General features: G+C 65.0%; 3 protein-coding genes across 6 annotated transcripts; 1 reads left to right on the top strand and 2 right to left on the bottom strand.

The window, feature by feature from the left end:
* The first annotated feature begins 139 nt into the window (after positions 1–139).
* Positions 140–3407, top strand: ULK3 (unc-51 like kinase 3). Of its 3 annotated transcripts, none has more exons than XM_027466036.3 (16): positions 140–327; positions 424–561; positions 683–803; positions 928–1032; positions 1102–1245; positions 1471–1553; positions 1642–1797; positions 1890–1995; positions 2174–2214; positions 2297–2399; positions 2509–2573; positions 2686–2764; positions 2834–2874; positions 2956–3003; positions 3081–3135; positions 3221–3384. In XM_027466036.3, exons 1-16 carry the CDS (start codon positions 226–228, stop codon positions 3235–3237), a joined length of 1404 nt encoding a protein of 467 aa, XP_027321837.3. In that variant the 5' UTR covers positions 140–225; the 3' UTR covers positions 3238–3384. The 3 variants fall into 3 exon arrangements, with proteins under 3 accessions (XP_027321837.3, XP_027321835.3, XP_027321836.3); XM_027466034.3 differs by having other exon boundaries at positions 142–327; positions 421–561; positions 3221–3407; XM_027466035.3 differs by having other exon boundaries at positions 142–327; positions 421–561; positions 2837–2874.
* Positions 3408–3754: 347 nt separating this feature from the next.
* On the bottom strand, positions 3755–6642 carry CPLX3 (complexin 3). Its single transcript, XM_038184941.2, has 4 exons — positions 6539–6642; positions 5897–6059; positions 5495–5582; positions 3755–4744 (listed from the first exon to the last, which is right to left on the bottom strand). The coding sequence occupies exons 2-4, from the start codon at positions 6055–6057 to the stop codon at positions 4520–4522; spliced, it is 474 nt and encodes a 157-aa protein (XP_038040869.2). The 5' UTR covers positions 6058–6059; positions 6539–6642; the 3' UTR covers positions 3755–4519.
* Positions 6643–12112: 5470 nt separating this feature from the next.
* CSK (C-terminal Src kinase) lies at positions 12113–21355 on the bottom strand. Of its 2 annotated transcripts, none has more exons than XM_038185167.2 (13): positions 20950–21355; positions 16637–16714; positions 16423–16536; positions 15997–16109; positions 15681–15900; positions 15202–15295; positions 15041–15106; positions 14811–14910; positions 14629–14719; positions 14326–14399; positions 13432–13627; positions 13263–13349; positions 12113–13161 (listed from the first exon to the last, which is right to left on the bottom strand). In XM_038185167.2, the coding sequence occupies exons 2-13, from the start codon at positions 16649–16651 to the stop codon at positions 12979–12981; spliced, it is 1353 nt and encodes a 450-aa protein (XP_038041095.1). In that variant the 5' UTR covers positions 16652–16714; positions 20950–21355; the 3' UTR covers positions 12113–12978. The 2 variants fall into 2 exon arrangements, with proteins under 2 accessions (XP_038041095.1, XP_071899419.1); XM_072043318.1 differs by lacking the exon at positions 20950–21355 and adding an exon at positions 19890–19913.
* Positions 21356–21871: the final 516 nt, after the last annotated feature.

Here is a 21871-nt window from a genome sequence, read left to right as displayed (position 1 = left end):
GAGATAATTAAAAAGTGCTTTAAAAAAATAAAAAAGGGGTGAAAAAAATTAAAAAAGGAAAGGTTTAAAAAAAAGTGCTGCCACTAAATAAATAAATAAAAAGGGGAGCGGCCGAGCCCGCCCCTTCCTGCCGGGGGCGGCAGCGCCGAGGCGGAGCCGGAACCGGGAGGCGCCGGGGACCGGGGGGGGGACACCGGGGGGGGCCCCTGGGGGTCCCGGGGAGGCATGGCCAGGGCCGGCTGCGCCCCTCCGCGCCTCGACGGCTTCGTGCTCACCGAGCGCCTGGGCACCGGCACCTACGCCACGGTGTACAAGGCGTATGGCAAGGTGGGGGGGACCTGGTGGTGGTGGTGGGGGGGGTACCCAATAAAGGGGGGGGTCCCCAAGGGGTCAGGGCTCCAGGGTGGCTTCTCCGGGCAGAAGGACACGCGCGAGGTGGTGGCCGTCAAGTGCGTGAGCAAGAGGAGCCTCAACCGGGCGTCGGTGGAGAACCTGCTGACCGAAATCGAGATCCTAAAAACCATCCGGCACCCGCACGTCGTGGAGCTCAAGGACTTCCAGGTGGGGCTCTGGGGGCGCACCCAGGGGGCTCCGCAGGGGTCTCGGGGTCACGGCGTGATCCCCGCGGTGCTGGCCGTGGTTTGGGGTGGTCTCCGGTGAGCCCCCAATTTGTGTCCCGCAGTGGGACAGCGAGCACATCTACCTGATCATGGAGTTCTGCGCCGGGGGGGACCTGTCCCGCTTCATCCGCACGCGGCGCCTGCTGCCCGAGAAGGTGGCACGCGTCTTCCTCCAGCAGCTGGGTGAGGGCCCCCTCCTCCTCCTCCTCCTCCTCCTGCTCTTCCTCATCCTCCTCCTCCTCCTCGGGGAGGCGCAGGGCTCTGGGGGCTTTTGGGGACCCGCTGTCCCCCTCGCCCCCCTCCCCAGCCTGCGCCCTCAAGTTCCTCCACGACCACAACATCTCCCACCTGGACCTCAAGCCGCAGAACATCCTGCTGAGCGCCCCGGATAACCCCCAGCTGAAGCTGGCAGGTGGGTCCCCAGGCCCTGGGGGGGCACACACACTGGGTGCCCCCTCCCCACGCTCTCTCCCCCCCCCAGATTTTGGCTTCGCGCAGTACATGTCGCCCTGGGACGAGCAGCACGTGCTGCGGGGCTCCCCGCTCTACATGGCCCCCGAGATGGTGTGCCGCCAGCAGTACGACGCCCGCGTGGACCTCTGGTCGGTGGGCGTCATCCTCTACGGTGCGTGTCCCCCCCCACAACCCCCCCAGGGCTTGGTGTCCCCGTCCCCAAATCGGGGGGCACCCCCGCGGTGACATCCAGCAGCCTGCGGGGTCGGCACCCGTGCGCCCTCGGCTCGGTGGCCCCTTGCTGGGGCCTGGACGGGGTGGATTTCGGGTTTAGGGTTTAGGATTTAGGGTTTGGGGTTTAGGATTTAGGGTTTAGGGAGTGCCCCCCTCCTCGCAGAGGCGCTTTTTGGGCGCCCCCCCTTCGCCTCGCGGTCGTTCGCCGAGCTGGAGGAGAAGATCCGCAGCGACCGAGCCATCGAGGTGAGCTGTGGGGTGTCGTGGCCACCAACCTGGGGGGGGTGGCAGGTCGATCTCACCCCCCCACACACCTTCTTACCCCCCTCCCCAGCTGCCCAGCCGGCCCCAGCTGTCCCCGGACTGCCGGGACCTCCTGCAACGCCTCCTGGAGAGGGACCCCCGGCGGCGCATCTCCTTCCAGGACTTCTTCGCCCACCCCTTCGTGGATATGGAGCACGCGCCCGGCCCCGAGAGCTTCCCCAAGGCGGTGAGCGGGGCCGGCTCCAGGGATGGGGGGTGGGGGGCAGCAGTGGGGTGAGGTGGGACCGAGCCCCTGAGCCCCCTCTGCCCCCTCCCCAGACCGAGCTGGTGGTGGAGGCGGTGAGGAAGGACCAGGAGGGGGATGCGAGCGCCGCGCTCGCGCTCTACTGCAAAGCCCTGGAGTATTTCGTGCCTGCCCTGCGCTGTGAGTGCCCCGGGGGGCTGCGGGGGGGCCGTGGAGGGAGGAGCAGGGGGGGGCTTCAGTCCAAGGAGGGGGGATGTGGAAGGGGCTGGAGCTCGCCCGGTTTGGGTGCAGGAGCAGTGCCGCTGGTGCTTGGCACCCCCCGGCCCTCGGGGACCTCTGAGCCCTTCTCTGCCCCCAGATGAAAGCGACCCCCGGCGCAAAGAGGCCATCCGGGCAAAGGTGAGTGCAGGGAGCCTGGGGGGCACCCCATCCCGTCACCCCAAAGCCCCGGGGGGGCTGCTTCACCCCGTCCCCCCCCCAGGTGGGGCAGTACATCTCGCGGGCGGAGGAGCTGAAGGCGCTGGTCACCTCCGACAGCAAGAACCTCCTGCAGCAGGGCAGCCCGGCCAGGGAGATCCTCAAAGGTGGCGTTTTTATTTTTTTTTTTGGGGGGGGAACATGGCTGGGAACCGGCCCCTGGGGGTCTGGTGGCGGGGAGGAGGGCTGAGGGCACCCCGAAACGTCTCCCCGCAGAGATGGCCAAGGACAAGCCGCGGCTCTGTGCCGCGCTGGAGGTGGCGGCAGCGGCCATGGCCAGGGTGAGTCCCGGATTTTGGGGTGCCAGCACCCCTGGGGTGGCGGGGGGGGGCTGATCCCAGGGGGAGAAAGAGCTCCCGGAGCATCCCTGGAGGTGCCGGGGGTCCCTTGCAGGAGGAGGACGGCCGAGACGACGGCGACGCCTTGGAGCTCTACCAGCAGAGCCTGGGCGAGCTGCTGCTGCTGCTGGCCGGTGAGTGCCGGGGGGGCACCGGGGGGGCTGCACCCTGCACCCCGCTGACGCCCCCTCTGCCCTCTCCAGCAGAGCCCGCGGGGAGGAGGCGGGAGCTGCTCCACGCCGAGGTGAGCCCCCAAAGCTGCCCCTAAATCCTGCTCGCCCCCCCGGGTGCTGTCCTGACGGGCTCCCCTCTATCCACCCGCCAGGTGCAGACCCTGATGGCCCGAGCCGAGTACCTGAAGGAGCAAATCAAGGTACGGCCACCCCGGGGGGGGCTCCAGGGGGCTTTGGGGGGGGTCGGGGGCTGGCACGAGCTCCTCTGCCCTTCCAGGTGCGGGAGGCGCAGTCCATGGGCAAGGAGGCGCTGGCGGAGTCCGTCCGGAGCTGTGAGTCCCCAACCCCTGCGGGCACCCTGGGGGCCGTGGCCGCAGCCCCCCGAGTGACCCCGTGTCCCCCCCGTGTCCCCCCCAGCCTGCACGGTGCAGTGACAGCGGGGCCGTGGCCGGGCGGTGGTGGCAGGAGGCGTCCCTGCCGCGACCGTCTGCTCCCTGCCCGGCCGTGCCGTGCCCGCGGCGGGCGGCTTTATTCCACCCCAGTTCCTCCGCACGTCTGGGCGCCCGCTGCTGCTGCTGCGCGCAGGCTCCTGCGTGCACAGCCCGGAAAAAATAATAATAATAAAAAAAAAAAGGCACACACACAAAAAAAAACATCCTATCTGCGCTGGAGGCATCGGCGCTGGCACCGAGCGCGCTGCTCGCCCGTGCCACGAGCTTCAGGGAAACGCCAGCGCAGCCCCCGGGGGCAGGATCCAGCCCCCCGTGTGCTGTGCCCCATGGGGATGCCCCAAAACCCTCGTCCCTTGGGGCTGTCCCCAGCTGGAGTGGCTCTGTGGCTGCGGGGGGGTCAGCCTGCCCTGCGGGGAGGGGGCCTCGTCTCCAAAGCTGCTGCGTTTCAGGGGAATGTAATTTATTGCCTCGAATAAATGCTTTGTTTTTTTTGGGGGGGTGTCTCCAAGTGGCTTATTCCGTGCCGCCGCTTTTGGTGGGGTCGAAGCTCGGGTTGACCCCTCTCCGAGGCCGTTCTGTGGGGTTTCTTTTTTCGTTACCCTTGGGAGCAGCGAGCGTATCCCCGGGCTGCACAGAGCTCCCAAGCCTGCCGCCCCCCCCGCGCTGCCATCCATCACCTTCGCCTTCACGCTCCGCCGAAGACGCGGCCGGATCCGGAGCCCCGTCCCCCTCGGCAGGACACGGTCCGCAGCGGGGTCACCCCAAATCTCTGTGGGGCTGGGGGGAGCTGGGATTTTTGTGCCCCCTCCCAGGTTTTAAGGCGCTGCCCCCCCAAGCCCCTGACTCGTCCCCCAGCAGCGAGCAGTGCACAGGGAGCTCCCGGCTTTATTCCGGCGGTGCCGCGGCACGGGGACAGCAGGGTAGGGGTGGACACTCGGCGGGGCACGGTGCACGGTCACATCACGACGGGCACGGAGGCGAGGTTCCCTACACACAGCTCGCTTTTCCCCCCCCCTTTCTCCAGCGGGTCCCAGCATTGGGGACGGAGGGCGCGAGGCCACCCCTTGGCTGTGTCCTCACCGAAACCTCCCCAAAAAAAACACAACCACAGCACGCACGGGGACACCGGCACGGACAGAGCAAGTGGGGCAGGGGCTCGGGGCTCAGGGGGGAGGACCCGGCTCACGCAGGGGGTGGCGGTGCCGGGGGGGTCCCCGTGGGGACCCCTCGCTGCGAGGGAGAGGGGACGGAGCCGCCGGCCGGGTCACATCACGGAGCATTTCTCAGCCGACTGCTTCAGGTCCTCCAGCGTGGCCGAGGCTTTGTCCTTCAAGGAGTCCAGGTCCAGGTTCTGGATGTTGCTGAGCTGGCCGATGACCGAGTTCTTCTCCTCCTCCTCCTCGTTGTCCTGCTCGATCATCTTGGCCAGCTCCTTGGGCAGCTCCACGTCGCCGCCCACCAGCTGGATCTGGTTGTCGTCCGTCTCGTTCTGGAACGAGAAAAGTCGGGGCGAGGTGGTGGCGGTGGTGAGGACGGGATGTCTCGAGCGTGGGGAGGCAGCAGAAGGACGGGGGCACGGAGCTGAACGAATCCCCGCTCCCCCCTGGGAGAAAATCTCCATCTCTCCTTGCCTGCCTCGCTTCGCTTTGGCAGGAGAAAAATCCCCTGGCTGCTTATTCCCCGGCGCTGCAACGGGTGTAAGGAGCAGTGGGGCGCTTTGTGCCAGCGATACCCAAAAAAATGAACCTCTTTTGGCCGAGCTGGCCTTCCCTGCCTAAAATTATCCCGGCTCCATTCAGAGCGTTCCCAACGAGGGGTTCGGAAAGGATCGGGCTGGGTGCAGGGCGCTGGTGGCAGGTCCAAGAGCGGCTGAATGGCCGCTGATTGAATTGTTGGGAGTGAATGGCTGGCGGGGCGGAAGGGCCAAAATAGGAATCCAGCTCCTGGAAGCGAGGGGGTGCCAAAGAAGCCAGGAGCTGGCTCATCCAGCCGGGGGGGTGCAGCGGAGGAATTGGGGGGCTGGGGGTGTGTGGGGAGGGGTCCTGCCCTCGGGGTCAGGGGGCTGGGGGTGCACGGGGGGCTGTAGGGCCAAAGGGAGGGATGTATTTTTAGGGGAATGGGCTTTGGGATTTGGGATTTGCAGCCGATGCCCGCCCTGGGTGGTGCCCCCCGTGTGCCCCATCCCAGCCCCGCAGTTTGGGGGGGGTCCCTGCGCCTGCCCCCCCCCCCGCAGCCATACCTTGGGGAGCCGGTACTTGTCTCGAAAGTGGGACCTGAAGGTGGCCCTCTCCGCCTTGCGCTGGGCAAACTGGGCATCTCTCTCCATCCTGCCAACCGCACGGTGCCGTTACCCCCAGCCGGCGCCCCCATCACCTCCATAACCCCCCCCCCCCCAAAAAAAAAAACAGGTACCCCCCATCCTCTCCGCAAAGCCCCGGTCCCCCCGCTTTCCTCCCCCCCCCCACGGCACAGCCAGAAAGGAGAAAAAAAAATCCCAGAGGAAGCGGATTAAGGGATTAGGGGGGTTCGTCAGGCAGCCTCCTGGCTCTGCAGCTCCACCGCTGGCTCCCCCCAAGGCTCCCCAGGCGCAGGGAGCTCCGGGCCCCCCGTCCTGTCCGTGTGTCCCCCCCCAGGCACTCACTTCTCCTCCACCAGCTGCCGCTGATACTCCTCGTACTCCTCGCGGGTCATGCCCTGAGCCTCGGCGGGGGACTTCTCGCCCTCGCTCTTCTCCTCGCCCCCCAGGCCACCCGTCAGGTTCTTCAGCTGGCCCCCCACCATGCTCTTCACCATGAACGCCATGGCTGCGGGACCGGGGGGGGGGCGAGGAGAGGGGGTACGGGGGTGATGGGGAGCTCAGGGAACAGGGAGGTGGGGGGGTGGGGGGAGCAGGGAGAGGGGATGCTCGGGGATATGGGGGGGGTGGGATGCTCGGGGGGGTGGGAGGTGCAGGTACTGGGGATACTGGAGAGATGCTGGGGGAACTGGGAGATGCTGGTGCGAGGGAGATGGGGAGCGGGGAGATGAAGGCAAGAGGCTGACCGGGGAGGTGGGATGCTCGGAAAATGAGGGGATGGGGGTAAAGGGGGGACCGGGGAGGTGGGGGGCTCAGGGGATGGGGAGCTGGGATGCTCGGGGATCGGGGGGGGATGCGGGAACCGGCAGCAGCGGGGGGGTCGGGGGCTCGGGGAACTCTCGGGGGTCCCGGAGAGACCTCGGGATGCTGAGGGGAGCGGGGAGCCCGAGGGCGCGCAGCCCCGGGGTGCCCGGGGAGCCGGCTTACCGCCGCCAGCAGCGAGGTACCGGGGGGTCGGGGGGGGGCCGGGGGGGGCCGCTCCTCCCCGGGGCTGCCCGGGCAGCGGCTCCGAGGCTCGAGCGGCTCCGCTGTGAGCGCGGCGGGGGCGGCGCCGCCTCCCCCCGGCCCCCTCCCCGACCCCCCCGGCCGAGAGGCGGAGCCGCCCCCCCCCCGGTGGAGGAAAAAAAAAGAGGGGGGGGCTCCGGGAAACTTCGCCTCGGGAAGGAGCCCCCCGAGCAGCCGGCCCGGGGGTGGATGGAAACTGCTCGTTCTCCCCCCCCCCTCCCCGAGAATGGGCTTTTTTGATTCTTTTTTGCTTTATTCCCCCCGTTCCCGGAGGATTTTTAGCACCCCGCGGAAGGCAGGCGCAGCACGCACGAGTTGCAACTGTTGTTCGCTCCTCGCCGGGAGGATCTGGCGCGCCCCGCAGCTCGCTATTAACGATGTTAATTAATTCTAATAAAAGCTGCTGCTCCCTGCCAGCGCTGCCGTGTGCCACAGCCTGGCGTCCGTCCGTCAGAGGAGGGGGCTGAGGAGGGCGCAGGCACCCAGGGGGTGGGGAAATTCCCTCTGTCCCCTGGCTCTCATCCCGTTTTATCCCAATCCCAATCCCCATCCCATCCCATCCCCATCCCCATCCCCATCCCCATCCCCATCCCCATCCCCATCCCCACCCCCATCCCCATCCCATCCCATCCCACCCCATCCCCATCCCCATCCCCATCCCCATCCCCATCCCCATCCCCATCCCCATCCCATTCCCATCCCCATCCCCATCCCCATCCCCATCCCATCCCATCCCCATCCCCATCCCCATCCCCATCCCCATCCCCATCCCCATCCCCATCCCATCCCAATCCCCATCCCCATCCCAATTCCCATCCCCATCCCATCCTATCCCCATTTCCCCCCTGGCTGCAGCCCCCCCCGGCCTTTGGGGGCGAGCAGTTTGAGGCTCGGCGACGCGCCTCCCTTCCAGATGGCCAGCCTGGCTCTCGTGTCCTTTTCTCCCTCTTTTCTTCTCCTCTGGTGAAAATACGAGCGCATATCCCAGCTCTCAATCCCGGCTTGGGGGAAATCATTTCATTTCGGAAACATAAAGACAATCTCCGCAGATTAAAATGATGGAACAGCTGTGAAGAGAGAGAATAAAGCGAACGGCGAGGGGGGGACGCGGCCCATCTCCTCCCTTCCCCCCTCGCCCAAGGTAACACCGGGCAAAACTTGGTCTTAGAAGGAAAAAAATAAATAAATTACGGGGTGTGTGTCCCCCCCAGCTCCATGGTGTCTGGCTGGGGCTGTGCTCAGCCGAGGGTGCAAATTGCTTCTCGCCGCCGCCGGGGACACCCGAGGCAGCGCTTGGCACGAGCCCGCTGTCACCCACAGCACCCCGCCGAGCTGGCAGCGGGACAGCCCCAAAACCACCATTTTTTTCCCTTTTCCCCCCAATCTGCAGGGGCACCCCAGGGAAAAAGCCAGCACGGAGCTTCCACACCCGGCTCTGAGGCTCCGAGTGCGCCGCAGAGCTCTGCTCGCAAACCTGCCAAGTTTGGGGAAAAATGGGGGAAAAATGGGGTGAGACGAGGGGTTCTGGCCTCGGGACTGTGCCCGGGTGAATTGGGGAACGGAACGGGAACGGGGGGCGCACGGCCCCGAGCACCCCGAGCACCCGGCTGAGGGCTGGAACAGCGCCCGCAGCGCGCGTTGGGAAGCAGCGTGAGCTAACAGCAAGAGACTCGGAGTCAGGACCGATTTTTGCAGCTGGGTTGGATGGGTCAGCTGCCGTGTGGCCTCCCCGTCTGCGGAGGGGAGAGGAAACAGCTCGTGACGAGCCGAGCCGCCCGGGCGAAGCGGCGAGGTGAAAAGGAGCGCGTGGGCCCCGGCTGCTGGGGGGCTCCCCGGGGACCCTCCTCGGCGGCGTTTCGGGGGGAGGCGAGGGCAGGGGGAGGCGCAGGGGGGCGCAGAGCCCCCGTGGTGCTCAGTAGGAGCTGGAGGTGCCGCGGGGAGCAGAGCCACGAGGTTGCCCTTTGTGGCTCGCCGCGGCCCCAAGGCGCCGGTGGCACTTTTGGGCACGGAGCAAAAGGGTGAGGAAGGGGCATTTCCCCCCAAAGCCCCGGGGAAATGATCTCTGGGAGGTGTCCCCTTGGGTGTCCCGCCTGGAGGTGGCACTGAGGGGACAGCGGGGGTCCCGGCGGGGGCTGTGCCCACCGGGGGGCTGCCGTCCCCCTGCACCCCCTGCTCCCTTTCCCCAAAACGTGCTCCAGCCCCAATGAGTCATCCTTCCTCGCGGGGCTCTAACCTGCCGTAATGAGATGCAAATCCTTGCATGACCTATTATATTAGCTTATGCTATATCACACGGCCCTGGGGATTAGGGGGGGGGCAGACGAGACGTGTCCCCCCCCTCCCCATGGCAGCCGGCCTCAGCTGAGTCTCGCTCCCCGCCGCTGCCACCTGATGTGAGCAGGGTGCTGGGGTTCCCCCTGCCCTAAAACCCCCCCGGGGGGTGTGCTCTCAGCTCTGCTTTCCAGGTAAGCAGGGAACCAGCCCCAACACCCCACCTGCAGGCTCTCCGCTTGGTCTGGATTTTGGGGGGACCCTGGAGAAGACCAGGAGTTGCCGGGGATGCCTGGAACGGGCGGCTCTTGGGGTGGTGTAGGGGAGTTTGGGGACCTCCCTACCCCTTTCACCATGCCCCTGCTAGTGTTAGAGGGGCGAAATGGCTTCACATCTCCTCCTGGAGGTGTTGGCCCCCCAAGAGGACATTTATACGGCACTGCCCCTCCAAAAGGTCCCCAGAAGGCCGAGCCTGACTCCGTGCTGCTCTCTGCAAACCCCGTTCACACCCAGACCCGGGTCACCCTCCTGGTGCAAACCTCCCCACGACGTGCCGGTTCTGGTGTCATCGGTGTCACCGGCGTGCCGGGCTGGGCAAGGCCACCGAAGGCAGGGAAGCCCCAGGGGGACACCTCGGAGACCTGGGCAGGGCGATGGAGGCTGGAAAAAACAACCTTCAAGCCTGACAGGTCCGAGCATGAGGAGGTGAGCTCGGTCCTGGCCAGGGTTGTGGGGTTGGGGTGCTGCTGGGAATAAAAGGGTTGTGGTGGCAGCGGGAAGGAGGTCGGTGGGGAGATGGAGGGGTTGGTGAGAGACACCCAGGGGTGACGGAGGGATTTTGGTGGGAGCTGTCGAGGGGTGGCCATGGGGAGGGTGCCAGGGGTGCCAACGGGCTTGGCAGAAAACCCCACAGGACTTTGGAGGGGTGATGGAGGGGTCCCCAAGGGATGAGGCTCCCTGGAGGGCAGGGGCTGCCTCCAGGCGGGCCTTTGGGAAAGCTGCTGTCACCGCCTGGGTAAGGAGAAATCTGACGGAAGGAGGTATTAGTGCCGTAATTATTATTCAGTACCAGCCCTTAATGAGATGCACGGGGGCAGGGGGAGTCGGCACACAGCTCCTTGCTGCTCGTTTGGTGAGATGGAGCCTCCCGGCCGACCTTTTCTGCTCCGTGCCGGGTGGCACTGACCCTGGGCTACGTGGCACATGGCACACCATGCAATGAGTTATTGCATTTATTTATTTGCTTCCTTAATTACTTATTTATTTATTTATTTACTTGCCTATTTATTTACTCATCTACTTATTTACTTATTTATCTACCTATTTATTTACATACCTATTTATTTGCTCACTTATTTTCTTATCTATTTATTTACTTGTTTACTCATTTATTTATTTATTTACTCATTTATTTACTCATTTAGTTATTCACTTATTCAGTTGTTTACTTACCCATTTATTTACTCATTTATGCATTCATTTAGCTCATGTTTAATTGGATCACGAGCTCTCGGGCGCGCACAGCAGCCCCCCTCCGGGATGCAGCGCTTGTGGCGGTGGCTGGAGACATGGGGAAAAGAGCCACGAGGTCTCCCTCAAGGTAATGCCCGTGTATCGAGCCCAAACACCTTCATATTTCACAAGGACCAGCCCGTGCGCTGCAGCTCCCCCTGCTCCGTGCGCACACATATGTGAGGGGGCACCCGCGCCGTGACACAAATGCGCCCGGACAGACACACGGCGCCGCGGAGCCAGGCACATGGGGACACCACGTGCCGCCGTGCTGCTGGTGGTGCTCAGCCAGCCCCGAGCAAAGGCACACGCACACACGCACACATGCACGCACAAGTTTTCCCCCGGGGATCTTTGCCAAGCTCGCCCCCGGGTCCTGGAGAGCTGGGGAGAAGGAGCGGGGCGAGAGGCGCCCCGCAGCAGGGACGCCTCTGTGCACCCCGATAAAAATATCCCTCGTGCTCAGGTCAATGCGCAGGATGCGCAGATGCTGCCGGGGCTGCGAGGGGTTTGGAGCCTGCCCAGTGAGGAGGCAGCAGCAGCAGGAGCTGTAATTAGGGCTGGGGATTTGCCCCGAGCAGCGCTGAGCCCGCCCAGGCGCCTTGCTCCCCGCTTTTTGGGGAGGATGCACCGTGCAACCCCTGCAGTTAATGTCAGGGTGCCTCTGGGCCAAAAAAGGGGGAAATAGGGGAAATGGGGAGCGGCGAGCAATGGTTACAGTCAGGACCGGGGGTCTGGTTGCCTTTGAAGTGATTTTCTATTTTTTTTTTCTTTTTTTTTTTGTTTCTGGTTTGCTGAGAAGAGGGGGAGGAAGGCTCTGCGCATGGCTGGCTGCCCTGGCTCGGGGGCTCGTGGGTGAGGGCGAGAGCAGAGGGTGAAGAGGAGGGGGAAGAGGAGGAGCCTCACCCGAGGCCACAACCAGGGGAAGGGGGCAGAGGGCATGCAGAGCATCCGAGGGGCTGATGCAGCAACCCCCTTCTTCCCCACCCCAAAGGCTGCCCCTGGGGATGCTGAGCCCCCCGCCCCTGCTCCAGTGTGGGCTGCGTGCCCAGGGCAGGCTGCTCTCCGGGCTGCCTGATGGAAAAGCCCCAAAACGCCTCGGGGGAGACAGCAGCAGCTGGGACACGGCTGCTCTCGGCACCCCACCACCTGGCAGGCTCTGGGGGGGGGAACTGCAGCAGGGAAGGGCTGGAGAGAGGGAAAATGGAGCTCCCAGCAGGCCAGATGTTGGGATTTCCCACCTCTTCCTGGCTTTGGGCACGGGGCTGAGGCCATCGGGCAGCAGGAACGGGAGGCAGGGGGACAGGGGACAGCGGGTTTGTCCCCCTTGCCGCGTGCCCCCACTGCATGAGGACGCATCTCGCTCTTTCAGGAGCCGCCTTCTCGCCGGCCGTGGACGACTTTAATCTTCATAAGCCCCCAAAGTAAAGCTGCTTATACGCGCTGGGAAGAGCCGTGGGTGAAGCCAGGAGAAATGAAACCCTACAAAACCCCGGCCCCATCACATTCCCCCTCGGTGCACCCAGGTACCCCCGGCGCTCCCCAAACCCGGGCATCGCCACGGTGCCCTCCCTGCTCCCCAGGCTGCAGCCCCACAGCAGGGGCACCGTGTGTGTCCCCAAATCCTGCCGGGGACCCCATTTGGGGTCGTGCCCGGGACCCTGAGGCTGTGTGGGGGTGTCCGGAGACAGAGGGTCGGGCAGGCGGGCCGTGCCGCGTCCGTATGGAATGGTTTTTATTACAGTTTTAATCTCACAGTCGGTAGCATTACATGAGAATAAAGCACTGGACAGGACTGGAAAAAAGGCCTCTGGAGACAGCATGCAAACATTGCAACGAGTTTAAAGCAAAACAACCCAAAAAAGCATCGGGGGGGGGGGACGCCGCTGCGCTCTCCCGGCTGGGCGGCGAGTCCGGCGTCTCCCCGTGAACCATCACTTCTGTCGTCGGGGTTTCCTTTCCTTCGCGCGTGTCCGTTTCATTGGCTTATCTATTTTATTATTATTCTTCTTTATTAACCTTCTCCTCTCTTTCTCTCTCTCTCTCTCTCCCTTTTTTTTTTTGTTTTTTTTTCTTCTTTTAATTACATTAAAAAATAAGATTCGTACTTTAGTAAAACACCCAGCGCTCAGCCGGGCGCCCTGCTTGAAATAATAAAAAACAAAACAAAAAACAAACAAACAAACAAAAAAAAACAGACAACCAAAAAAAAAAATTAATAAAACAACCCCCCAAAACTGAGACCAAACGAACAAAAAAATTAAAAAATAAAACCCACCCCAAAATCCAAAAAAAAAAAGCCTGGGAGACCAAAAATGAACCTGACGGGGGGGACAAAAAAAAAGGTGGGGGGGGATTTGGAAGTTTGGAAGCGACCGGGAGGCTGGTGCGAGGAGGAAAAAAAGGAGGGGGGGACACCAGGCACCCCCGGGCCCCCCTCCCGGCCGCTCCTGCCGCCGCGTGGGTGCCCCCGAAGCCCCCCGGGGTGGGCTGGGGGAGCCGGGGCCGCCCGGCCGGCGCGGGCTCGCCCCCTGGCGCTGCTGGGGGGGGGGGTGGGGGCCGCCCCCAGAGCCCCCCCCTCACAGGTAGAGCTCCTTCTCTTTGATATGCACTAGCTGTTCGCGGAGCTGGTGGAAGGACGGCCGGTGGCCGGGGTCCAGGGTCCAGCACTTCTTCATCACCTCGTAGACGATGGCGGGGCAGCCGTCGGGGGCGTCCATCTTGTAGCCCTTCTCCACGCGGGGCACCACGTCCTTCAGGGGCTGCGGGGACACGGGGGGACAGGGGGGGGCTCAGGGTGCTGCCCCGACCCCAAAAACAGGGGGAGGAGGAGCTGGGGGGCTCCCCGAAATCAGGCACTTACGATTCGCGGATAAGGCACTCGCCCGAAGGAGTAGATTTCCCAGAGGAGGATCCCGAAGCTCCACACGTCCGACTTGGTGGAGAATTTCTGGGGACAAGGGGGTGGGAGAGGCCCCGTTAGCGGGCAGGGGGGGTGTGGGGCGGGGGTGCGGCGCCGTCCCCTCTCCCACCTTTTCTCGAAGCGCCTCGGGCGCCGTCCATTTCACCGGCAGCTTCCCCGTGTCCTGCGTGGACGACGCCTCCTTGGTGAGCCCGAAGTCGCTGACCTTGGCGATGTTGTCCTCCGACACCAGCACGTTCCTCGCCGCCAGGTCCCGGTGCACGAAGTTGTTGGCCTCCAGGTACTCCATGGCCTCGCACACGTCTCTGGAGGGGCAGGGGAGGGCGTCGGGAGGAGGGACGTGGCCCCAAAAAGGGCGCTCTCCCCTTGTCCCTCTTCCCAGCAGTGCGCCCGGGGTGTGGGGTGGGGTGGAATGGGATGGGCAGGAGGAGCCCCGTGGCCCCGTGTCCGTGTTCCCGTGTCCCTGTGTCCCCACAGCCCCATGTCTGATGTCCTCGTGTCCCCACGTTACTGTGTCCCCATATCTGTACGTCCCCATGTCTCCATATCCGTACGTCCCTATGTCCCCACAATCCCCATATCCATACATCTCCACGTCCCTGTGCCCCCATATCTGTATGTCCCCATATCCCCATGTCCCACATCATGTCCCCACGTCATCTGTACATCCCCATGTCCCTGTACCCCCATATCCATATGTCCCCATGACCCCACATCTGTATGTCCCCATGTCCCTGTATCCCCATATCCGTATGTCCCCATGTCTCCGTGTCCCCACATCCCCATGTCCCCATATCCCTGTGTCCCATGTCCTCGTGTTCCCATATCTATATATCCCCATGTCCCCTTACCTGTACATCCCCATGTCCCGTGTCCCCATATCCCCATATTCCCACGTCCCCATGTCCCCATATCCATACATCCCCATGTCCCCGTGTCCCCACATCCCCATATCCCCATGTCCCCACGTCCCCCCCAGCCCCCCGCACCCCCTTGCACTCACAAGGAGAACTTGAGCAGGCACTCTGCGCCCAGCACCGACCTCCCGCGTGACCGCAGGTAATCCACTAGGCTGCCCTGGAGGGACAGAGAGCAACAGTGTCACCCCCCACCCCAAAACACCCCCCCACCACCCCAAAACAAGCCCCTGGGGAGACAGGGGCTGGACAGCAGAGCCAGGACACAGCCCTGGAGCTCCCGGGGACGGGGACAGCCCCAGAGCAAGGGGAAAGGGGGTGAAGGAGCAGGGTGGGAGCATGGGGCTGGGCTCTGCCCCCCCCGGGACCCCCCCGGGGCCTGGCCTCACCTTGGCCATGTACTCGGTGACGATGTAGAGGCCGCTCTTCTCCTCCACGATCACCCCCAGCAGCTGCACCAGGTTGCTGTGGCGGAGCTGCCTGTGTGGGGCAGGGGGGCTCAGGGCAGGGCCGCCCCGAGCCCCGTGTGCCCCCCCCCATGTCCCCGTGTCCCCCCCCCGGCCGTACTCACGTCATCACCGACGCCTCCGCCAGGAACGCCTGCGCCGTGGCGTCGTTTTTAATGCACTTGACGGCCACCTTGTTCCCCCGGTAATCACCCAGCATCACGTCTGTGGGGCGGGAGGGATGGGCATGGGGGGGACGGGGACGAGCCGTGTGTCCCCCCCCTCCAGCCCCAGCACCCAGACCCCAAAGCATCGCCCCCATATGGGGCCGCATCGGGGACAGGGCGCTGCTCACCTCCAAACTCCCCTTTGCCGATGATCTGCAGCAGCTTCAGGTCCTTCATGTTGAGGGCCCAACCACCTTTTTTTTTTGTGGGGGGGAAGGAAATTCCTTAATTTCCGTTTTTTGGGGGTGTGCAGGGACGGGGATGGGAGCAGGGGAGGGGGCACACTCACTGCGGGAGAACTCGTCCTGTGCTGCCACCGTGCCCTCCATCACCTTGGGCTTGATGAGGCGCGTGCACAGCCCGTCCGCGTCCGTGGTGTAATGCTGGGGGGGGGGGACACCGGGCTGTCACCGGGCTGGGGGGGCACTAACGGGGCCGTGCCGGGCTCTGAGGTCCCACCAGGTGGCAGCACGAGGCCGTGAATGGGACCAGCGGGGGCTTGGGGGGGGGATCAGTCCCAAAGCATCCCCCTTGGGGTCCCACTTGGGTTTGGGGTGGGGTGTCCCCATCCCTCCTCCTGCCCCCATCTCCCCCCATGGCCAGTCCCGACGCACCCCAGGGGTCCCACTGGGGCTCTGGGGGGTGTCCCCATCCCTCCTCCTTCCCCCATCTCCCCCTTTAGTCAGTCCCAACACACCCCACAGGGTCCCATGGGATTTGGGGCACGGCCCCACAGCCCCTCCAGCCCCCACACCCCCCCCGGCTCACCTCCACCAGCTGCATGAGGTTCTCGAAGTAGACCTCCTCGTCGATGCTGAGCTTGCTGGAGGAGTAGATGATGCGGTAGTGCTCCACCTTGCCCTCGCAGCTGACGCACAGCGTGTAGTCCCCCGGGTAGTTGGTGCTCTCCCGCACCAGGAACAGCCCCGTCTCGGGGGGGTACAGCAGCCGCTCTGCCTGCTCCCGCGTGATCTTCCCGTGAAACCACCTGCGTTGGGATCGGGACAGGAGGGTCAAGGGGTATTTGGGGTATTTGGGACCCCCCGGGCAGCCCCTTTTTGCCCCGCTCTTTGTGGGTACTCACGGCATGAGGCTGAGCTTGATGCCGGCCTTCACTCCCTCCCGCTTCTGCACGTAGTTGGCGGGGATGATGCCCTCCTGCCCCACCTTGTTCTTCGCCTTGTACCAATTGGGGTCCTGCGGGGACAGCGCTGGGGTCACGGCGAGCCCCTGCCGGTCGTCAGCAGCACCCAGCCCCGAATTTCTCTCCATCCTCCCCCACCCAGCCGCCCGAGCCGCTTCCCTTCCGGGGCAGCGTTAACTAACGAGGCCGTGAGTTAATTAACCCAACGCCTGGCCCCGTTCCCAGCCCGTGGGGACAGCGGAGCCACGCGGGGACGCCCAGGCGGGATCCCAACCGCAGGCTCCCCGCCCGCGGCACCCGGACACGGGCACGGGGGGGACCCTGCGCAACCCCCCCAGGGGGATTGGGGTCCTGGGGGGGCTTTACCTTGGTGACCGCGACGATGGTGAGGACGTCCCCCTTGCTGAAGGGCAGGTCCTGCTCGGCGGTGCCGTGGAAGTTGTACTTGGCGATGCACTCCGTACCGGATGGCCACACGGCCTGGGGGGGGGGGCAAACGGGGTGGGTGTGAGCCCCCTGTTTGGGGGATGACCCCCACCCCAAGCCGTAGGGGTGCTGCTTGGCCCCGCGCGGTGCTCACCTGCATCCCTGACATCTTCTCAGGGGGGTCGGGGGCGCGAATCTCACGGGAGGGACACGTCACTCGGTACCATGAGACCTGCGGGGGGAAAGGGGCTGCTGAGAAGGGCCCCCCTGCCGGGACGGGCACGGCGCCGTGGGGCTCAGCCCTGTGGGGTTGGGTTGGGAATCTCCGCTCCCACAAGGGGTTTTTGGAGCAGCTTCTGCCCAAAAAAAACCCAAACCCAACCCCAAAATGTGAAGGAGCAGAAAGCCACAGGAGATGGAGCACGGAGCATCCCTGCAGGACGCTGCGGGGAGAGGAGAGTCCCGCGAGGAGCAGCCCCAGGATAAATCAGAGAGCATCGCACAGCGCCGTTGCTAAAAGGTTTGAGGAAAAAAGAATCAAATCCCATTTCCCGCAGGGTAAAACCCATCAGTGCCCCGGGCGTGGGTGCAGCCTTGTCCCCCGCGGGGTCCTGGGCCGGGCTGCATCCTGCCCCGCGCGTGGGAGGGGAACAAGCCCGGCTTTATCCTCGCCAGCCGGCGGATGAAGTCAGCGGCCCCAGAATCAAACGGGGCCTTTTTGGGCTGAAACTCGGGGGCCTCTCCCTGGGAGGGGACGGTCAGAGCGGCCGGGAGGGTCCCCCGAGCCATATGGGGTCCTCGGTGGGGGATTCCCCCCCTTGTCACCGTGCCGGCAGCACCAAAATAACCCCGTGCCGATTCAGCGCCGCGAGCGGCCACCGCTCCCAGCAGCCACCAGCAGCTAAAAATATTTCGGGAAGGAGGAACTGAAAGCGGGGGCAAGGCCCGCGGAGCCGTGAGGAGGAAGAAGATAAGGGGCAGAGCAGTGGGGAGGAAGAGCTGGGGTGCGGACGTGGCCCCATCCGCCACCGCCCTCGTCACGTTTTTGGGGGGTCCGGAGAGGCGCTGAGCACCGTGCCCACCGTGGGAAGGGATTTGTGGTCGCCGTGCCCATCACCGTGGCACCGGGCCCCGCACGGCGTGTAGGTTTTCCTCCTGGCCACGCTGCCAGTTTTGGGGCCGTCCCAGCGGCCTGGTGCTGGGTGCACAGAAGCGTCCCGAGATCGAGCTCTCGGGCTGCGTCATTTCCTCGCCACCCCCCCCCGAAACCCCCCCGCGTGCCGCTGTTCCTCATCCTGCTGCCCCGAGCCTGCGCCGTGGCGGCCGAGAGCGAGCTCCTGGGGATGCTGCCACAGGGGGGGGGTCACCCCTGGGACCCCCCCGTGCGCCCCGTCCCATCCGTCCCACTGCTGGGGGGGTGCTGCAGGAGCTGGGGGGGCATCGCGGGGAGCGCTGCGCCCCACAGCAGCCCCGCCTTCGCCCGCCATCCACACCCTCGTGCTTTTGCACCTGCTCGAGCTCGGTTTTCGGGCTGATTTTTGGTTAGACCCCGAGGCGGGACGTTTCGGGAAAGGGGCCGGGCACCAACAGTGCGAAACGCAACGCGACAACACCGGGGAGGGAAGCGCCGAGCCCACGGCGGGCTGCTGCTCAAGCCCCCTTTACACAAAGCTGCCTTTTTTCCCCCCATTTGCTGTAATTTCAGCTTTTTTTTTTTTTTGCCCTCTGCCGAGGAGGAACCACCATTTCCACTGCCCTCGTTCCACTCGCCCTGAAACGACCCCACCAGCACGAGCCGGACCCAGTCCCCTCTTTGGGGACTTTGTGGGGGGACGTGTCCGGCCACACGGGGCTGCACGCCGCAGGGCAGGCCCGATTCCCACGGGAGCTCCGCGCCGCGCACGGCCGCAGAAGGAATTTCCCATTTCTGGCTTTTTCGCCCCCGTTCTCCAGCTGTTGCTCAAGAGCATCCCCCGAGCGTGGTCAGCGGTCCCCAGCGGCTCGCCGCGCGGTTAGCAGAACGGAACCGAAGGGAAGAAGGGGGCAGGAAGGAGGCTTTGGCTCGGATTTGGCTCCAGCTGCACAGTCCGGCCCCATGGGAAATGGTTCGGGGGGTTCCCTGCACGGCTCTGGGCACTTCCCATCCCGCGGATGTGATTTGGTCCCGGCGAGGCTCCTGGTACCCGGCTGCGGATGCTTCTGCAGAGCCCTCGATGCACGTCCCTCGTGTCCCCGCAGGCTGTGAGCACCCATGGGTGCCACCCGGGACGCATCCAGGACACCCGAGGAGGTGCCAGGAGCAGGGAGCGGGATCGCCCCGACCCCTGCCTTCCTCTTGCACGTCCCAGCACTTGCTGTCTTCCTCCCAAGGGTCCTTCTTAAGCAGCAGGTTTGTTTTTTATCAGCACCCCATTCCTGCTTCAAAGCCAAGGCTGGAGACTTCGTGACACGCACATGCCCTGAGCGAGGAGCTATGGGGCCGCTCCCAGCTGGCCCCAAAACACCCTGATGCCTCCATGGGATGGCGAGCAGCTCCAGGTCGGAGCAGGGCTCCTCGGGAACCACTTTGCGGCCGGCAGCCTCCTCACGCTGCTGTCTGTTGGAGAAGTCGAGCCTCTTTTCGGGGTGTCGTGATGCTAACGGCGCCCGGGGCGCTGGGCTTTGCTCCTCGTTTTTGGGGGATTTGGGGAGCTTGGCTGCCCCATCCCGGACCTGGGCACACTGAGCTGCCCCCTGCCCTGGGCTCGAGCATCCTCGGCGCTGCTTGGCATAAAAAGCTTGGTCTGGGGTTCTTCAGCACCCTGATAATCCAACGGGCTCTCGGCGGCGGCACAAGGCAGGGAAATCTCCGTCCTCACCAAGCACCAGCACTTCTCCTCTCCTTGGGGACGCAGAATGCTCCTCAACTGCTAGGTCTCCCCGCAGGAGCCACACGGGGCTGAAGCCGCTGCCCCTCCGAGGATCCAAGCACCGCTCCGGCAGCAGGGGGATGCAAAAAGGTGAAAAGCCAGGAAAAAATCCTCCCAGCCGGGGCTTTGTGCTAGGAGAGCTGCTCGCCTCCGCGCGCGATGCTCCTTCCCGCGGTGCTGGAGGAAGCTGCCTTTCCCACAGCCCCGTGACCTCCCGGAGGAGCTGCTGCCGGCCCGTCCCTGCGCTGCGGGGCCGGGACGAGGCCGTTTGGCAGAAAGCTGCAGCGTGGATGTTAAAGGAAGAGTCGCTCGCACGGGGAAGGCTTCCCCGCGCATCCACCCTGCTCGGCAAAATCCCTCCAGCGCAACGCCTCCCCGCGCTCGACCCGGGCCTCTTCAAACTTCAAAAAAAAACACCAGCAGCCCAAAAACAGACAACATCCTCACTCTCTCCAAGAGATCTTATCGACTGTTATTACAAGTAACACCTACGATTACCATAATCGAAAGAAAAACGTTCCTCCTTTATCTCATCAGCGACTTGGCTGCGCTCTTGCAGACGGTTTCGCTGCTCCAACTGCCTGGGCACCGAGCGGCGGGCCCCGAGAGAGGAAAGGGGGTGTTGTTCCTTTTCTATTGCTTTTTTTAAAAGAGAATAAAAAAAAAAATGAGAGAGAGAGAGAGAGACACGGTGTTGCTGTCAAACCACAAAAGGCGCCTGGGGGATAGTCAGGGGCAGGTGGAGGCCCTGTGAGCGCTCGAGATGCTGCTCCGAGCCTCCACGGCACAGCAGGGGCTTTCCTGCTCCTTTTCTCCTGCAGAACCGGAGTGGTGCCACCGGATCCGATCACCCCAGAAATTCCTGCTGCCGGGTGGCGGTGGGGGACAGCGGGATGGACGGCACGGGAGGGCGTCCCGCGGGGTTTATCGCCACGCCGCTCGCTGTCGCGAGGCTTCGCGCTGCGTCGCTGCCATCCTTCCACCACCCGAGCCTCTTCTCCTCCTCGTCCTCAAACTCCATCCTCGGCGGGGCGGGATCCTCGGGGACCTCCTCCATGCGCGGAGCCTTGGGGATGCTCTCCGGGATCCGCACCCGTGGGTGCCTGCGTGACTCCGGGGGGGTCGAAGCGAGGCCGGTGCTGTCCGGGCAGAGGCTGGCAGCCCCCTCCTCTGCCTCCTCGGCCCCTGCTGCTCTCAGCGAGCACGATGCAGACCTCAGCCGGCCCTCCAGCACCTCTCCAACCCTTTGCACCTGCAGCGCAGCACCGGGCACCCACCACCGAGCGCCTCCCCAGCACCCTATCAAGCAGACCCTCAGCCTCCTGCCTGCCCCCCCGGCCTCCTGCCTGCCCCCCCGACCCCCCCTCATCTCGCAGCCCCCCTCGGCTCCCTGGGGGCCACCCCTCAGCCCCCCCCGGTCCCCCCCGGTCCCTCCCGGCCCCTCCCCGCCACCACCTCCGGTGATGCCGGTGTGGCCGTGGGGGGGTCGCACGGTGCCCAGCCCACCCCCAGCCCCTCTCCCAGCCCCGGGGGGGGGCTCCCCGCAGCCGGTACTCACCTCCCCGCGGAGGCCCCGAGGGAGGGGTCGAGGCCGGGCAGGGGGCCGGGGCCGGGCAGGGGCTCAGCCCGCCGCCGGGTACTCCATGCGGTGCCGCCGGGGGCCTCCGGGCTCGGGATGGGGGGGGGGCGGAAGGGGCGGAGGAAGGCGAGCGGCAGCCCGGCGGCTCCCAGCCCCGCCGAGCCCGGCGGGGAGAAGACGGGGACGGGGAGGCCGGGACGGGCCGGGCCGGGCGCGCCCCCGCTCCGGGGAGGGGGGGCTCCGGGGGAACCGGGACGGGGGAGGGCGGGCTCCGGGGGGGGCGCCCAGCGGGAGCGGGAGCTGCGCTCGGGGCCGCGGGGGGGTCCGGCCCGCTCCGGCCCGGGCCTGGCGGGGAGGAAGCGGCGGCCGGAATCGGGGAGCCCGGAGCACGGCGCCTGCGCCGCGCCCGGGGCCGGCCTCCGCCGCCTCCGCCCCGCCGCGCCCCCTGCCGGGCACCGGCACCGCCAGCACCGGGCCCCGGGGCGGGAACCCCCCGCTGGGAGCCGTGAGGCAGCGCCTGAGGGCTCCTCACACCGCCTGCAGCCCGGCCTGCACCGCCCTGGTGCCCTTCTTACACCGCCTTGGTTCCCTTAAGCACCTTCATTGCCTTCAGTCACTTCATCACCTTCATCACACTGACTCCCCTCATCACCCTCATGCCCTTCTTCCTCACTGTTATCCCCTTCTCACGTCACCTTCACCCCCTTCATCACCCTCACTGCCCTCTTACATCTCCTTTGCTCCCTTCTTACGTTGCCTTTCATCCTTCCTCCCATCACCTTCTCTCCTGTCTCACACATCTTTACTCCCCTCTTACACATCTTTGCTCCCTTCTCACACATCTTTACTCCCTTCCCACACATCTTTACTCCCTTCTTACATCCCCTTTAGCCCCTTCCCC

Source organism: Anas platyrhynchos, chromosome 11, assembly GCF_047663525.1.
Source record: "Anas platyrhynchos isolate ZD024472 breed Pekin duck chromosome 11, IASCAAS_PekinDuck_T2T, whole genome shotgun sequence".
In the NCBI taxonomy this organism is placed as follows: domain Eukaryota; kingdom Metazoa; phylum Chordata; class Aves; order Anseriformes; family Anatidae; genus Anas; species Anas platyrhynchos.
This window is presented reverse-complemented; position numbering and strand designations above follow the sequence as displayed.

Coding starts and splice junctions, on each gene's coding strand:
- ULK3 (XM_027466034.3), top strand. CDS start 226: ATGGCCAGGGCCGGCTGCGCCCCTCCGCGCCTCGACGGCTTCGTGCTC. Junction 2,215..2,296: donor AAGAGGCCATCCGGGCAAAG/GTGAGTGCAGGG, acceptor TCCCCCCCCCAG/GTGGGGCAGTACATCTCGCG. Junction 2,574..2,685: donor CGGCAGCGGCCATGGCCAGG/GTGAGTCCCGGA, acceptor GGTCCCTTGCAG/GAGGAGGACGGCCGAGACGA.
- CPLX3 (XM_038184941.2), bottom strand. CDS start 6,057: ATGGCGTTCATGGTGAAGAGCATGGTGGGGGGCCAGCTGAAGAACCTG. Junction 5,583..5,896: donor CGGCAGCTGGTGGAGGAGAA/GTGAGTGCCTGG, acceptor TGCGGTTGGCAG/GATGGAGAGAGATGCCCAGT. Junction 4,745..5,494: donor ACAAGTACCGGCTCCCCAAG/GTATGGCTGCGG, acceptor TTCTCGTTCCAG/AACGAGACGGACGACAACCA.
- CSK (XM_072043318.1), bottom strand. Junction 15,901..15,996: donor ATCAAGCTCAGCCTCATGCC/GTGAGTACCCAC, acceptor ATCCCAACGCAG/GTGGTTTCACGGGAAGATCA. Junction 14,400..14,628: donor TCACCGAGTACATGGCCAAG/GTGAGGCCAGGC, acceptor CTGTCCCTCCAG/GGCAGCCTAGTGGATTACCT.